At 34.9% G+C, this 17,028-nt stretch overlaps 1 protein-coding gene across 1 annotated transcript in view; it reads right to left on the bottom strand.

The window, feature by feature from the left end:
• PSD3 (pleckstrin and Sec7 domain containing 3) overlaps positions 1-17,028 on the bottom strand; it is a 569,820-nt gene that overhangs the window by 173,233 nt on the left and 379,559 nt on the right. The window contains exon 11 of the mRNA XM_041753212.1: positions 1,209-1,402. Within this exon, the coding sequence (XP_041609146.1) occupies positions 1,209-1,402 (194 nt within the window). The remainder of the gene's footprint in view (positions 1-1,208; positions 1,403-17,028) is intronic.

Raw genomic sequence — 17,028 nt, 5'->3', positions numbered from 1 at the left:
CCTGTACCCAGCAATGTACAAGAGACCTGTTTCAAAGAGTAAAGGTGACATGCAATGTAGTGCAGATACAGAAATGGACAAAATGTCCTGGAAACAATTCATTTCAAGTGTGTCGTTGCCTTTTTCCCTAAGCCAGTCAGACTTGCTGTCACTGGCAACTATAAGAGTCCTGAAATAATTCTCTTAGAGAAAATTAAGTAGTCTAATAGGCTAGTATATAGAGTGTACAAGATGTATAGTAGAGGTACTCCTAAGGAACTTGGAAAAACTAAGAAACGTACTTAGCATCATAAGGCAGTGTCAAAGCCACTTTATTACAATGTTTCTCTTGACTGTAACTCAATAGAATGTGCTAACACATTAAGAAAAAGTCCCCAGCCAGATAGAAATAGTGGTACTGTCCATCCAAGCACTGCATGTTTGCGTTTGTAGGGAGAAAGGAACACCTTAAAGGTTTAACCTACTAATTTTGAGCATACATTCCAGCTTACCTTAACCTGTTCAAGTCTATCAAATGGCTATTTCACTCTCTGCATCGGCTATTCCAAGCACAGAAACACACTTCATTTCTTTTAAATTTCAAATGTCATTACCTGTCAGTAGATAACAATGTCTCACATTTCACAGAGCCATCAGATGGGACTCCTTTAGTTTTCCAATACTAATTATACCATGCTTACCTACAACACACCTCCCATCCATCTCTCATAAAGGCCAATCCATTCAAACGTGTGTGTGGACTGAAATTCTTTCCCTTCCTTGTCTGTGGGCTCTTACATTATTGATTATTCTATGTGTTATAAATCCACTCTTCTCCCTTTCCTTCAACCAGAGATATCAACTCCATGAAGACAGGGACCTTGCCAATCCTATTCACTGCTATATTTTTGATGCTGAGCCCATGCTAAGTACTTAGAATTATATTTGTTGAAGGCAAGGGTAAATAAGTGAATAAAAGGTTGGAAATGAATAATCTGTAAGAGGTCTTCCATCTCTGAAGCTTTATAATTTTACTTGGAGAAAAGCAGGTGCCAGAATGGATTTCTGCCTTAGGGTTAGAGGTTTCACCAAACTTCAGTTAATACTTTTCTAGATAAACCTAATATAATATTTCTTCATTTGTGACTTTACTTCAGATAAATTCACTTTAAATTTTGAGCCTCAGGATGAAATAAGTGAAATAGACAATGACAATAAATTGTGCTTACTCTTCTTTCCATCCATATCTGCATGGATTTTCCGAGCCAAGAATCCACTTTTGTACACAGCAGCATTCGGGTCGTGAGGAATGTCTAAGAATGGATTGGTAGTGCTCCCGATACGACTGATGGTCTTTGGATGTGTTCCATTAGCCTTCTCATCAGTACCTTCAGATGGAGATTTTTTTTTCTCTTCGTCATCTCTAAAGGGAGGAAACACAGATTGAGCACCTAACACAATATTCAATAACTAAAGTTATTTAATATAATAAGCTATCATGTTTTCCAATAGTCTATCAGTCTTGATAACAAAGACTACAGTAACAGCTATCACTTACTATGTGTGTATGTGCCAGGTATCAATGATTATAACAATTTTCTAAGACTGATATTTGTATTCTATAGCACAGATAAGGAAACAAACTCAGAATAAATACCCAAGGCCACAGATCTAGTAATCAAAGAATTAATGAGGCTATGATGGCAAAACAGCTAAAGCCTTTGCTCTTTCTACCCACTACAGTTTCTTCCTGTCTTGTCCTCTTTCAAAAGGGTGGAGATTCTTTGGCAAAGATCATGATTTTGGTTTTGATTTTTGATTTTTACATGGTTTAGAACAGTTCCAAGTATACAGAATACAATTATAGATTATTCATTATATATATTATATAGATTATTATATTCCCCCAAATAACCAGGTTATTCTTTTATAGTAAAGCCCTTGGTAAACCTATCAATGAGGTAGGATGGTGATATTACCCACAGTGCTTTGGCATCTTATAGTGACTACTTTCTCAGCTGCCACGAAAGTGTGGGGCATCCTAACAGCCATGAGAAAACCTGTAATTGCCTAGTCTTTTAAAAATTCTGTTCCTTCAAGGAGGGAAATTTAACTCTGAGATTCTAATGTACATTAAGTATGAAAGAGGCATAAAGTGAATGGTTACACTCAATAAAGAGGAGTGAAGAGAAGAAAATAAACTCTGATATACAGCTGAAGAACACATCACCGAATTAAGAGCATTTGTTTTGGTTCACCTGTTCAATTTCCCAAATCACCTATGGTTTTATTGCCCATTAGATACTGATTAGTGAATATATTTATTAAAACTTCAAAAAACCACAACTAAAATATATTTAAAATAAACCACAAAATTGATAATTATCAAAAGTGTTTATCTGGTGATCAAATTAAAAGTCTTTTTTTCTCCAGTGCTATTTGATTATTGTGAGATATAAAAACAACACTGGAATGATCCTTAGATATCTATATTTTGTTTCTATTTTTGAGATAATTCTAGGTTTGTAAAGATAGTACATACATTCCCATCTGCCCATTATCCAGTTCCCCTAATTTTAACTTACATAACCACAGTAAATATTTCCAAATGAAGAAAGCAATAGTGCAAAATACTATGAGTTAAATTTAAAACTTTATTCAGAAAAATTTGTCCTGCTCCAGAATCTCTCCATGATCCCACAGTTCATGTACTTGTTATGATTTCTTAGTTTTCTTCAGTCACCAACAGAACATTTATCTTTCCTTGTCTTTCATGACCTTGATATTTGAAGAGTACTAGTACCAGTAGTACCAGCCAATGATTTTGTAGAGTATCCCTCATTTAGGTTTGTTTGAATAGACTGAGGTTGTACATTTTGGGGAAGGTTATCAGGGTGATGCATCCTCTCAGTGCATCAGATCAGGGTATATATGTTTTATGACAAGTGATATTAACCTTATGATTTGGTTAAGTTAAGGTGCTGTCTGGCAAGTTTCTATTCTGTAATGTGATTTTCGTTTGTGAATGTCTTGGGGAAAATTTGTGACTATGAAAATACCCTCTTTCTCCTTAAATTTCTCAACACTAATATGAGAACTCATCAGTGGATCTTGCCTATGATAATTTTTATTGTGCTGATCAAATGGGTTTATTTCCCTCATTTATTCTACATTAGTAATTGGAATTCTTCTGTAAGTATGGACACATGGATATAATCTTATTCTTTTGATAAAATATTATCATTATTAAATTTGTTGCTCCATTTTTTTCAGCTTTGGCCACTGGGAGTTCTATCAAAGAGGTTTCTGTGTCCTTTCAGCATGCCTCCCTCTTTTTCCTTTTTGTTTTTTAAGCTCTTCTTTTAGATAACACAAGATGATATTCCAAGCTCATCTTAAATTTTCCCTATTTCAACCCCCAAAGAAATGTCTCCAAGAAGTCTAGTTTTTCTTGTTGGACAATGGTATTTAAAACCAAATTTAGGTGCTAAATGTGTTCACTATGTGTACAAAGTTCCCTCCTGCTGCCCTCTTTTAGTCAATTCCTTTTCCCCACCAATTCTTGAAAATTACTGATGTCCTCCATTGCTATAGATTTCCCTTTTTCAAAATAGCATAAAACTGATTTCTTTTACCCAGTAAATTATATTTGATTCATCCATATTGTGTAAATCTATAGTTTGTTTCCTTTTATTGCTCCATATTATTTCATTTTATGCTAGACCATATTTGTTTATCCATTTGCCTCTCCACTTTACTGAGGAACTGATTTTTAATACACTTTAAAATTTTTAAAAAAGATTTATTTATTTGAGAGCGAGAGACAGAGATAGCAACAGAGAACAGGAGCCAAGGAGGAGGGGAAAAGCAGGCTCCTCCCTGAGCAGGGAGCCTGACGTGGGGCTCAAGCCCAGGACCATGACCTAAGCTGCAGGCAGACACTTCACCAACTGAGACACTCAAGTTTTACTTACTGAGCCACCATAAGTTTTTTGTTGATTTCAGTTAATTAATATACAGTGTAAGAGGTTTCATGTTTTAATACAGTGATTAAACACTTCCATATATTACCTGGTGTTCATCACAACAAGCACATTCCCTTGGATCCCATCATCTCTTTAACCTATCTGCCCACCTACCTCCTCCTTCTAGTAACCATCATTTTGTTCTCTACACTCAAATATGTTTCTTGATTTGTGTGTGTGTGTGTGTGTGTCTCTCTCTCTTTTGTCCTTTTTCTCAGTTGTTTTATTTCTTAAATTCCACATGTGAGTGAAATCATATGGTATTTGTCTTTTCCTGACTGACTTATTTTGCTCAGCATAATACTGTCTGGTTCTCTCTGCTTTGTTTGTCTCCTTTCTCTTCAGGAGTAGCACAGTGCCCTCTAGTCTCTAAGTAAGCCAGGCCCGCTGACCTTTAAAACTCCAGGTTCTGGGCAGTCCAGGTGGCTCAGTGGTTTAGCACCACGTTCAGTCCAGGGCCTGATCCTGGACACACAGGATCCAGTTCCACATCGGGCTCCCTGCATGGAGCCTGCTTCTCCCTATACCTGTGTCTCTGCCTCTCTCCCTGTTTCTCATGAATAAATAAAAAATCTTAGGAAAAAAAACAACTCCAGGTTCTAAGCTCCTCTGATGGCAAGAAGACATGAAATCCCATCCTTGTTGTTTTCCAAACCAATGGTTTGGGGAAACATTCTCCTTGTGTGTTCCCCTGTGTGCTCCACTCTCTTTTACCCTTCTCTACAACTACACTTCTCTCCCCTCTGTAGCACATGGCCTCCATTTCTCCCCTAAATCACATCTCTGAAATTCCTATGTTCTTCAATGTCTTCTCTCCCTTTAGTTGTGGAGCTTTTCTGTCAGTCTTCATGTCAATTTCTGGGTTATTTAGGATGATTTGACAGTTATCTAGTTTGTGGTCACGGGACGTTAGCCTAGGATTCTCCAACTCTTCTCCCTCTGTAATAACTGATTAATGAAATGTAAGAGATTTATTTATTAATTTATTTTGAATTAATGGTCACTACTGATGTTCAGAAAATATCTTCTGGATATTGCAAAAATCCTGGAAAATTATAATTAGTTATTGTACGGATTACATTTCCTCTTCTATGCTGCTTATTAATTTTTTTGAGTGTAATTGACAATTTAAAGTGAGATTTTTAGAGTACACAGTATGAGGATTTAATATATATATATATATATACATATTGTGAAAAGAGTCCCCTCATTGGGTTAACATCCATCACCCTACATATTTTATACACTCACACACTTTTTTTTAGATGTTGTGTAATATTCCATTGTATATATATATATATTATATTATAATAATATATTATAGTTATATTATATAATTAATATATATTATATAATTATAATATATAATATATAATATATAATATATAATATATATATATATATATATATATATATACACCTCATGTTCTTTACCCACTTATCTGTAGGCACTTAAATTTTTTTCATACTTTGGATATTGTAAGCCATTCTGCTATAAACATGAGAGTTCAGGTTATTCTTTCAGATTATTTTGTTTCCTTTGCCTATATATCCAAAAGTGGGATTAATGGTAGTTCTATTGTTTTGAAAGATTTTATTTATTTATGATAGACAGAGAGCATGTGCACAAAGGGTGGCAGAGGAAGAGGGAGAAGCAGACTTCCCACTGAGCAGGGAGCCCAATGCAGGGCTCATTCCAGGACCCTGGGATCATGACCAGAACCAAAGGCAGACACTTAACCAAATGAGCCACCTAGGTGCCCCAGGTAGTTCTAGTTTTAATTTCTTGAGGAGCCTCTATGCTGTTTGCCATAGTGGCTGTACCAGTTAACATTTACACCAACAGGGAGAATGACTTTTCCCATTTAGTAGGTGGCCTTTTTATTTTGTTAATGGTTTCCTTTGTTGTGTAGAACTTTAAAAAAAGTTTGATGTAGTTCCATTAGTTGTTACTTTTATTCCTAAATCTAAAAATGTATTTATTATCAAGATCAATATCAAGGAGCTTATTCTTTGTTTTCTTCTAGGAGATTCATGGTTTTAGGTTTCATGTTCAAAGATTTGATCCATTTTGCATTGATTTTTGTGCAAAGTTGAAGATAGAGGTCCATTTGCATTCTTTTTCTTTTTTTTTTTAAGATTTTATTTATTTATTCATGAGAGACACAGAGAGAGTGAGGCAGACACATAGGCAGAGGGAAAAGCAGATTCCATGCAGGAAGCCAGATGTGGGACTCAATCCTGAGACTCTGGGGTCATGCCCTGAGCTTTGGCTCAATGCTGAGCCACCCAGGCATCCCATTTGCATTCTTTTTCAGGTGTATATTCAGTTATCTAAAACCATCTATTGAAGGGATAATCTTCCCCTTTATATATTCTTGGCTGTCTTGTCAAAAATTAATTGAACAAATCTCTGTGAGTTTATTTCTAGGTTCTCTATTCTGTTCCATTGATCTGTATGTTTAATTTTTTTAATGTCAATGCCATATTGTGTTGATTACTGTAGATCTGTAGTATAGTTTGAAGTCGGGACTTATGATGCCTTCAGCTTTGTTCTTCTTTCTCAAGACTGCTTGTCAAGATACCACAAAAAAAAAGAGATCTACAATCCAATATTTCTCATGAATATAGATGCAAAATTCAACAAAACCTTAGCAAACCGAATCCAACAAAAAAATCCATTAAAAAAATTATACACCAGGCCACCTGAGTGGCTCAGTTGTTTAACTGTTTGACTCAGGTCACAATCTTATGGGTTGTGAGATCAAGCCCCACACTGGAGTCTGTGCTCAACTGGGAGTCTGTGTGAAGATTCTCTTCCTCTGTGCCTCCCCACATACATGTTCTCTCTCTCTAAAAATTAAAAAAAAAGTCATACACCATGACCATGACCAAATGGGATTTATTCCCAGGATACAAGGTGGTTCAACATTTCTAAAACAGTCAAATGAAATATGTCACAGGAGTACAGAAAGGATAAAAACCCTATTTCATTAGATGCAGAAAAAGCATTTGACAAAGTACAACACTCATTCATAATAAAAATCTGTGAAGTAGGTCTAAAAGGAACATACTTCAACATAATAAAGGCCTATATGAAAAACCCACAGCCAATATACTCAATGAGAAAAAACAGAGCCTTTCCACTCAGGTGAGGAACCAGTCAAGGATGTCCACTCTTACCACTTTCATTTGATATAGTACTAAAAGTCCCAGCCACAGCAATTAAGCCACATAAAGAAGTAAAAGGCATCTAAATTGGTAAGGAAGAAGTAGAAATTTTAGGATTCACATATGCATGATACTATATATAGAAAACCCTAAAGACTCCACAATAAAAAAAATTATCACTAGAATTGATAAATTCAGTAAAGCTGCAGGATACAAAATCAAAGTATAGGAATCCGTGGAATCCGTTGAATTCCTATACTCTAATAATGAAGCAGCAGAAAGAGAAATCAAGAAAATAATCTTGATATATTCAGAAGTACAATTGCTGGAACATATGGTAATTTTTTGGGGGGAGGGGTAATTCTTTATTTTTTTAACTTTATGAGGGGGGATCCCTGGTGGCTCAGTGGTTTAGCACCTGCCTTTGGCCCAGGGCACGATCCTGAAGTCCCGGGATCGAGTCCCATGTCGGGCTCCTGGCATGGAGCCTGCCTCTCCCACTGCCTGTGTCTCTGCCTCTCTCTCTCTCTCTGTCTATCATAAATAAATAAAATCATTAAAAAAAAAACTTTTTGAGGAATTGCTTGCCATAGGTGGCTATGGCATTTTACATTCTCTCAGACGGTCCACAGAGTTCCTTTACATGTTTGCTAACACTTTTCTTTTGATTTGATAGTAGCTATCCTAACAGGTATACAGTAGTATCTCATTGTGATTTTGATTTGTATTTTCTTAATGATCAGTGATGTTGAGCATCTTTTCATATGCTTATGAGCCATTTGTGTATCTTCTTTGGAAAATAATCTATCCAAGTACTTTGTCCATTTTTTAATGTTTTGGTTTTTTAATTGTTGAAGTGTCATCCTTTATATATTCTGGATCTTAATCCATCATCAAATATTTGAATTACAGATATTTTATTTCATTTTATGGGTTACTTTTTCACTCTGTTGACAATGTTCTTTGATGCACAAAATTTTTTAATTTTGATGAAACTCGGCTATCTAACATTTCTTTTGTTTCCTGTATTTTAGGTGTTATATCCAAAAAATCATTGCCAAATCCAGTGTCATGAAGTTTTTCCCCTTATGTTTCTTCTAAGAGTTTTATATTTTAGCTCTAATATTTAAGGTCTTTGATCCATTTTAAGATAATTACTATATATGGTGTGAGATAAAGGTTCAAATTCTTTTTTTTTCTCATGTCTAAGTCCAGGTTTCCAAATGCCAATTGTTGAAGAGTGTCCTCTCTTCATTTGAATGATCATAGCAAGTTGTTGAAAATCATTTGATCATAATATGGAAGGGTTTATTTCTGGCTCTCCATTCTATTCTATTGGTCTTTATATCTTTCTTTCTGTCAATACTGCAATGTTTTTGATTACCATGGATTTATAGTTAAGTTTTGAAATCATGAAGTGTGAGGCCTCCAACTTTGTTCTTTTTCATGATTATTTTGGCTATCTGGGGTTCTTTCAGATTCCCTATGAATTTTAGAATAGGTTTCTATTTTCTTGCAAAACAACAAAAAAGTCACAGGAATGTTCTGGGAACTGCACTGAATCTGTAGGTTGCTACAGGCAGAACTGATTCCTATAGGTTCATTGGGCCTCTTGGATCTGGTGTCTATTTCTATCTCTAGGTTTGGGGCATCTGGGTGTCTTAGCTGGTTGGGTGTCTTGACTCTTGGTTTCAGCTCAGGTTATGATTTCAGGGTTTTGAGATTAGGCCCCACATTGGGTTCTGTGCTTGGTATGGGGTCTGTTTGGGATTCTTTCCCTCTCTTCTCCTTCTCTTGCTCATTCTCTTGCTAAAATAAATAATAAATGGATAAAACCTCAAAAAAAATTTTTTTTGAAAGTCACTGCATCATCCACAGGGATGCCTGTGGAGCATGGCAGACAGCAAGAGGTCAAGCCCCTGCTTGTCTCTCCAAGATGGAGTGGGTGCTGGCTCAGTAATGATTAAAATGAGCCTTTAGTTGTCAGGCAGTGTGCTAGGCAATGTGTATATCAAAAAGATTAAGACCATCTGAGGGACTTATAGTCCAACAGAGGAAATAGATACATATAATAATGGGTAATATACTTTTTTTTATAAATAAAATAGAGTATTGTATTATAAACCTCAATAGAGCTGTGCACAAAACAGTGAAGGGCTGGACAAGAGGGAAGAGTTCATATCAAATATGCTGAATGACATGCACAAGGGATCTTTATGAGTGGTAACAATGGGTGATGAATTCTGGTGATTGTTATACAACTCTATAAATATACAAAAAAATCATGAAATTGCACAATTAAATGAGTGAATTTTATGGCATGAAAATTGTACCTCAGTAAATCCGTTCTTAAAAAATAAACATAGTAGTTGAGTGCAGGAACAGAACACTAAGTTGAATGTGATCCAAATATTATGATCATGTGATTGTTGGAAAATAAAGAATAAACTTATTTTAAAAATCTGCTGATGTGTCAAGAAATTTCTGTGATACCAGATTATATTATGGCACAAGGCAGAGTGAGTTTAAAATGAATGTCTTTGTCATCTACCAACAGTATAAAATAAAAAAGATATGTAAATTTAAAAATTGATGAAACTTAGAAATATATTTTATTTTCTAAAATTATCTTATTCTCACACAGACATCTGAACTATAAAAAAGAGATGGACTTTGTATTAAAAATGTCAAACTCTGTCTTTAGTTTTTTACCATCAAAAAGAATGCTGCCAAATGTGAGGATGATGCAGGCTGGTAACTTGGCTTTCTTAAACAAAGGAGCCGACCATATGTACAAGGACTGTAGCATGCTTTTCCAACTAAGAAAAAGTTAACTATAAATGATAAGAGGTTTTTAAAAAGTTGTTGAAAGCGTAGTGGGATCAAATAAGAGGTTTCCAAAAGATCTACTGAGAAATTTTTAATGGGCAACTTAAAATAACTTCTTTTAGTATTATTGACCTGGCTAAATTTTCCTCACCCCTGAAAATGTATGTATGCTAAAATGTACACATACAAAATGCTTAATTAAATCCAGACAACTATTGTCTAAAATGTCTAGGCACTATATTAGCTACTGCATACATAGTATACTTCATTTAGAAACTATATGCATTATAGTATTTTCCTCTTATGTCATTAACAAAAATCAAAAGGTTAGCAATTAATATAGATGGTATAAAATTCTAAATCATCAGCATGTTAGGAAAAATGAATTCCTTATAGTCCCGCTTCCATAATTCTTTGCACCTCAGTGATTTTAAAATTGCTGTGGAACAAGTAGGATACTAACATTATAATCATGTTCTATCTGGTCACCAACTATCTGTTCAGCATATTCTGAAGTTAACGATAATGTAAAGCAAAGATAACAATATTTGTAAATTACATCATTTTCATCATCATCTTTATGGATATTAAAACTGTTAGGATAATAATTCCTTAAGTATTCTAAGTATCCATCTATATCAGCATTGAGAGATATGCTGCTTAGATAGAAAGCAGATGTTTTGTTTTTAATTTGCCCTTTAAAGCTAAGAATTGGATAACAAATTCCTCCAGTTTCCTATACACTTGAGTTCAGAATACTTGAAATGGCTGAGAAAAACAGGTACTTACAGATTAAACATTGTGGGCTATGATTCAGATTCTTAATAAGTTACATTTCACAGACTATGAATATATTCTTTTCAAGTATACATGGAACATTCTTCAGATAGACTACATATTAGGCCAAAAAAACAAGTCTCAAGAAATTAAAAAATACTGAAGTTATACCATGCATCTCTTGTGACCACAATGGTATGAAACTAAAAATTAACTACAAGAAAAAAATCTGGAAAGAGTACAAATACATGGAAGTTAAATATCATGCTATTAAACAATGAATGGGTCAACCAAGAATTTTTTTTTTTTTAAATAAAAAATTAAATGGAGAAAAAAGGAGATAACATAATGATACAAAATCTTTGGGATGCAACAAAAGCAATCCTAAGAGGTAAGTTTAGCTGGGACACCTGCACCCCGATGTTTATAGCAGCAATGTCCACAATAGCCAAACTGTGGAAGGAGCCTCAGTGTCCATCGAAAGATGAATGGATAAAGAAGATGTGGTTTATGTATACAATGGAATATTACTTAGCCATTAGAAATGACAAATACCCACCATTTGCTTCAACGTGGATGGAACTGGAGGGTATTATGTTGAGTGAAATAAGTCAATCAGAGAAGGACAAACATTATATATTCTCATTCATTTGGGGAATATAAAAAATAGTGAAAGGGAATAAAGGGGAAAGGAGAAAAAATGAGTGGGAAATATCAGAAAGGGAGACAGAACATGAGAGATTCCTAACTCTGGGAAATGAACTAGGGGTGGTGGAAGGGGAGGTGGGCGGGGGTTGAGGGTAGCTGGGTGATGGGCACTGAGGGGGGCACTTGATGGGATGAGCACTGGGTGTTATTCTATATGTTGGCAAATTGAACACCAATAAAAAATACATTTATTAAAAAAATAAGAGGTAAGTTTATATAGTAATACCGCCCTATCTCTTAAAGCTGGAATAATCTCAAATAAACAACCTAACTTTATACCTAAAGGAGCTAGAGAAAGAACAGCAAACTAAGTCCAAAACAAGCTGAAGGAAGGATATAACAAAGATTACAGCAGAAATAAATTATACAGAAACTAAAAAAAACAATAGAAAAGATCAATGAAACAAGGAGTTGGTTTTCTGAAAAGATCAAAGAATTGATAAAATTCTAGCCAAAATTATCGAGAGAGAGAGAGAGAGAGAGAGAGAGAATGAATGAAAGAACTCAAATAAACAAAACCAGAAGTGTAAGAGGAGAAATAACAACCAACATCACAGAAATACAAACAACTGTAAGACAGTATTATGAAAACCTATATGTTAACATACCAAGCAACATAGAAGAAATGGATAAATTCCTAGACACATATTACCTGCCAGAACTAAAGCAGGAAGAAATAGATAATTTGAAAAGATCTATTACCAGCAATGTAACTCAATCAGTAATCAATAACTCCCAATAATCAAAAGTCCAGGATCATATGGCTTTACTGATGAATTCCACCAAATATTAAAGAGTGAATACCTATCCTTCCCAAAAACTATAAGAAGAAAGAAAACTTCTATATTCATTCTATGAGGGTAGCATTACTCTGTTACCAAAACCAGATAAAGACACAGTAAAAAAAGAGAACTATAGTCCAATATCTCTGATGAACACACATGCAAAAATCATCAATAAAATACTGGCAAACTGCATCCAACAGTACATTAAAAAAATCATTCACCACTGTCAAGTGAGATTTAATGCAGGGATGAAAGGTGGTTAATTACTGGCAAATCAATGGACTACATCACATCAGTAAGAGAAAGGAGGATCTTAAAATATCTGCAGAAAAAGCTTTTGATAAAGTCCAAGATCAATTCATGATAAAAGCCCTGGACAAAGTAGGGCTAGAGGGAATATACTTCCACATAATAAAGGCCTCATATGAAAACCCACAGTCAACATCATCCTAAATGGGGAAAATCTGAGAGCTTTTCTCTTAATGTCAAGAACAAGAAAAGGATATCCACTCTCTCTGCTTTTATTTAACATAGAACTGAAAGTCCTATCCACAATAATCAGAAAACAAAAAGAAAAGAAGGCATTCAATTTGGGAAGGAAGAAGTAAAACTTTTGCTATTTGCAGATGATACCATATTTTAGATAGAAAACCCAAAAGACTACACCAAAAAACCTCTAGAATTGATAAATGAATTCGGTAAATACATAGGATACAAAATCAATGTACAGAACTCTGTTGCATTTCTGTGCACCAATAATGAAGTAGTAGAAAGTAAAATTAAGAAAATACTCCCTTTTCCAAGGCACAAAAAATAATGAGATAAGTAGGAATAAACTTGACCAAAGAGGTGAAAGACTTGTATTCTGAAAACTATAAAACACTGATGAAAGAAATTCAAGATGGTCTGAAGAAATGGAAAGACATTCCAGGCTTACGGATCGGAAGAACAGATATTGTTAGAATGTCCATACTACCCAAAGCAAACTACACATTTAATGCAATCCCATCAAAATACCAATAGCATTTTTCACAGAAATACAAAAAACAATCCTAAAATTTGTATGGAATCATGAAGACTCCAGATAGCCAGAGCAACCCTGAAAAAGAACAAGAAAGCTGGAGGTATCACAATTCTGGACTTCGAGTTATATTACAAAGCTGTAGTGATCTAAACAGTATGGTACTGACACAAAAAGATACCGAGATCAGTGGAACAGAAAATCCCAGAAATAAACTTATAATTATATGATCAATTAATATTCAACAAAGCAGAAAAGAATGTGTGTTGGGAAAAAGACAGCCTTTTCAACAAATGCTGTTGAGAAAATGGACAGCAACATGTTAAGGAAGAAAACTGGATGACTTTTTCACACCATACACAAAAATAAACTCAAAATGGATTAGGAACCTAACTGTGAGATCTGACGCCATTAAAGTACTAGGAAAGAACACAGGCAGTCATTTCCCTGACACTGGCAGTAGCAACATCTATCTAGATATGTCTTCTGAGGCAAGAGAAACAAAAGTAAAAATAAACTATTGGGGCGACATCAAAGGAAAAGAAATAGCCAAGAAAACAAAACAACAACCTACTGAATGGGCAAGATGTTTGCAAATGACATTTCTAATAATGGTTAGTATCTAAAATATATTAAGACTTTGTAGAACTCAACACTCAAAAAACAAAAATCCAATTAAAAAATGGGCTGGATGTGTCGAGCTCCCGGCATGGAGCCTGCTTCTCCCTTTGCCTCTCTCTCTCTCTATCATGAATAAATAAATAAATAAATCTTTAAAAAAAAATGGGCTGGAGACATAAACAGACTTTTCTCCAAAAAAGACATTCAGATGGTCAATAGACACATGAAAAGATGCTCAACATCACTCATCATCAGTGAAATGCAAATCTAAATCATAATGAGACATTACCTCACACCTGTCAGACTGGCTAAAAAACACAAGAAGCAAGTGTTAGTGAGGATGTGTAGTAAAAGAACCCTTGTGCCCTGCTGGCGGGAATGCAAACTGTAGTAGTAACTGTGGAAAACAGTATGAGGTTTCTCAAAAAATTAAAAATAGAACTACTCTATAATCCAGTAATCATACTACTGGGTATTTACCACAAAAAATACAAGAATACTAATTCAAAGGGATACATGCACCCCCCCTATGTTTATTGCAACATTATTTACAACAGCCAAATTATTGAAGCCGTCCAAGTGTCCACTGAAAGATGAATGGATAAAGATGGGATGTGTGTGTGTGTGTGTGTGTGTGTGTGTGTGTATACAATTCTATATATATGTCTGTATAGAATTGTATACACACACACACTGATATTATTCAGCCCTAAAAAAGAATGAAAATTTGCCATTTGCAACAATATGGATGGACCTCAAGCATACAATGCTAAGTGAAATAAGCCAGTCAGAGAAAGACAAATACCGTACTATTTCACTTGGGTGGAATTTAAGAAATGAAACAAATGAACAAAGGAAAAAAAAAAAAAGGAGAGACAAACCAAAACAGACTCTTAACTATACAGAACAAGAAAATGCTTACTAGAGGGCAGGTGGGTGGGGGGATGGATAACATAGGTGGAGGGGATTAAGAAAACACTTATGAGCACTGAGTAAAATATGGAACTGCTGAATCACTGTATTATGCACCTGAAACTAATATAAGACTATATGTTAATTACACTGGAATCAAAATTAAAAGAGAAAATACTTTTTAAATTACTCAAAAATAATTAAAAAAATAAAAACTGAAATAAAAAACAAAATTACTTTTGGACGTCTTAGATCAAAGTATAATATAAATGTCTTGATCCAAAATAATTTAAGTAAGAAAGTTTTCCTTTGTCTACATGTACTATTAAGAAACACCACCTTAGGGAGATCCCTGGAGATAAATAAAATCTTAAAAAAAAAAAAAGAAACACCATCTTAATTAATAACTTCATATATCTAAATTCACTAGGGCTTTAGGATATTAAAGTTATTAACAGAATAATTCACTGTAAAAATGAATTACTGTGATTTATCTTTTTGTGATGGAAACAAAATAATTTCAACTTCAAGGTAAAAAGTATTTAAAAAATAAGACAGAAAAGTACCCTTTTCTTTAGAATACAAGTTCAAAACATTCTTTTTTTTAAAAAAAGATTTATTTATTTATTCATGAGAGACACACAGAGAGAGGCAGGGACACAGACAGAGGGAGAAGCTGGCTCTACGCAGGGATCCTGATGTGGGACTCGATCCCAGGACTCCAGGATCACACCCTGGGCCAAAGGCAGGCGCTAAACCGCCGAGCCATCCCGGGATCCCTAGAATATAAGTTCAAATCTAAAAGGTAAGTATAGGGAATTACAATTTTTCTTCCTGGAGGACTCTAATGTTTACAAATAATAAAAAATAGGGAGTATTATAATAAAAGAGAAAATGATAAGGAAAACAAATTTAGGACAACAAATTACATTCACAAGCTAAAGGTGGCTCATCTAAATCAGTCTAAGTTACAAGAAAAACACGATTGAATGGAAATAAAACTACCCTTTCATATGGCCATTTCCTACAGAGCAACATTTGAAACAACACTTTAACAAATTCTAGCTTTGTCACTAGACTGTAACTTTGGATTTCTTAATGAATGCTTCTTTCTTTTTTAAGATTTCATTTATTTATTCATGAGACACAAAGACAGAGAGGCAGAGATACAGCAGAGGGAAAAGCAGGCTCCTCACAGGGAGCCCAATGTGGGACTTGATCCCAGGATCCCAGGATCATGCCCTGAGCTGAAGGCAGATGCCTAAACACTGAGCTACCCTACCCAGGCATCCCTTAATGAATGGTTCTTAACTTCATTTTCTTCATATAAGAAATGAGAACACTGGGATTTCAGTGAGATACAGTGAGAACCAGTGAGAACTGGGAACTGTGGATTTTGAAATACACATTTCAAAAAAGATAAAAGTGAGGCTGCTTTGATCATCTGAAATAGGCATGATGCTTCTAGAATGTAGAACTGGGCCCCTGTTATTGTCCTTCTTTCTCCTTACTCAGATCACCTAGGGTGGTACCTAGATGTATTCCTAGGTTCTAGGAAGTTCTAGTGCTCTATGAAATCCAGCTAGAAAGCCAAAGGACTAAAAACTCTTAAGTCTCTCCATTTTATAACATTCCACAGTTGCATAATTTGATTTTTTCTAAGCTTCTACAGTCCGTATCAAGTAGCCTCCCAAGCAAGTATACATTATCCTACAAATTTTGTAGAAGCATCTTCTTTCTCACTAACCATTGTCTAAACTATACAATGGTAGGCTGATCTTTTAGGAAATGCAATTCCTTGCACTATCGTTATTGTTCTTTCCATAGCCTTTTATGTAGACTTCATTGCCTATAAGCACTATACTCAGTAAAGGAAGATATAAAGGGACAAATGCAGACATGTATCATTTCCTTAAAGAGCTTACAGTAATGGAACATTCCTACAAATAACTATAATGAGGAGTAGAAGCTGATAGTATCATTAAATAAAGTAAAATGGATGTCTAAGAGCTGAGATTATTTCCAGTTAGGAGCTCAGCTACAAAGAATGGCAGGCTTTGAACACAAAAGATTGGTACAGATGTGGATTCTAGGCAGAGGTTGCTTCATGAATACCAGCATAAAGGCAGGTAGCCATGAGGCAAGTACGGGGATGTGTGCATAGTAGTTAACTTAGTTGAAATGTAGGCTATGTAAAGAC

This window comes from Vulpes lagopus, chromosome 4 (genome assembly GCF_018345385.1).
Source record: "Vulpes lagopus strain Blue_001 chromosome 4, ASM1834538v1, whole genome shotgun sequence".
NCBI classification, from domain to species: domain Eukaryota; kingdom Metazoa; phylum Chordata; class Mammalia; order Carnivora; family Canidae; genus Vulpes; species Vulpes lagopus.
Note: the sequence above shows the minus strand (reverse complement) of the source record. Positions and strands in the feature narration are given on the sequence as shown.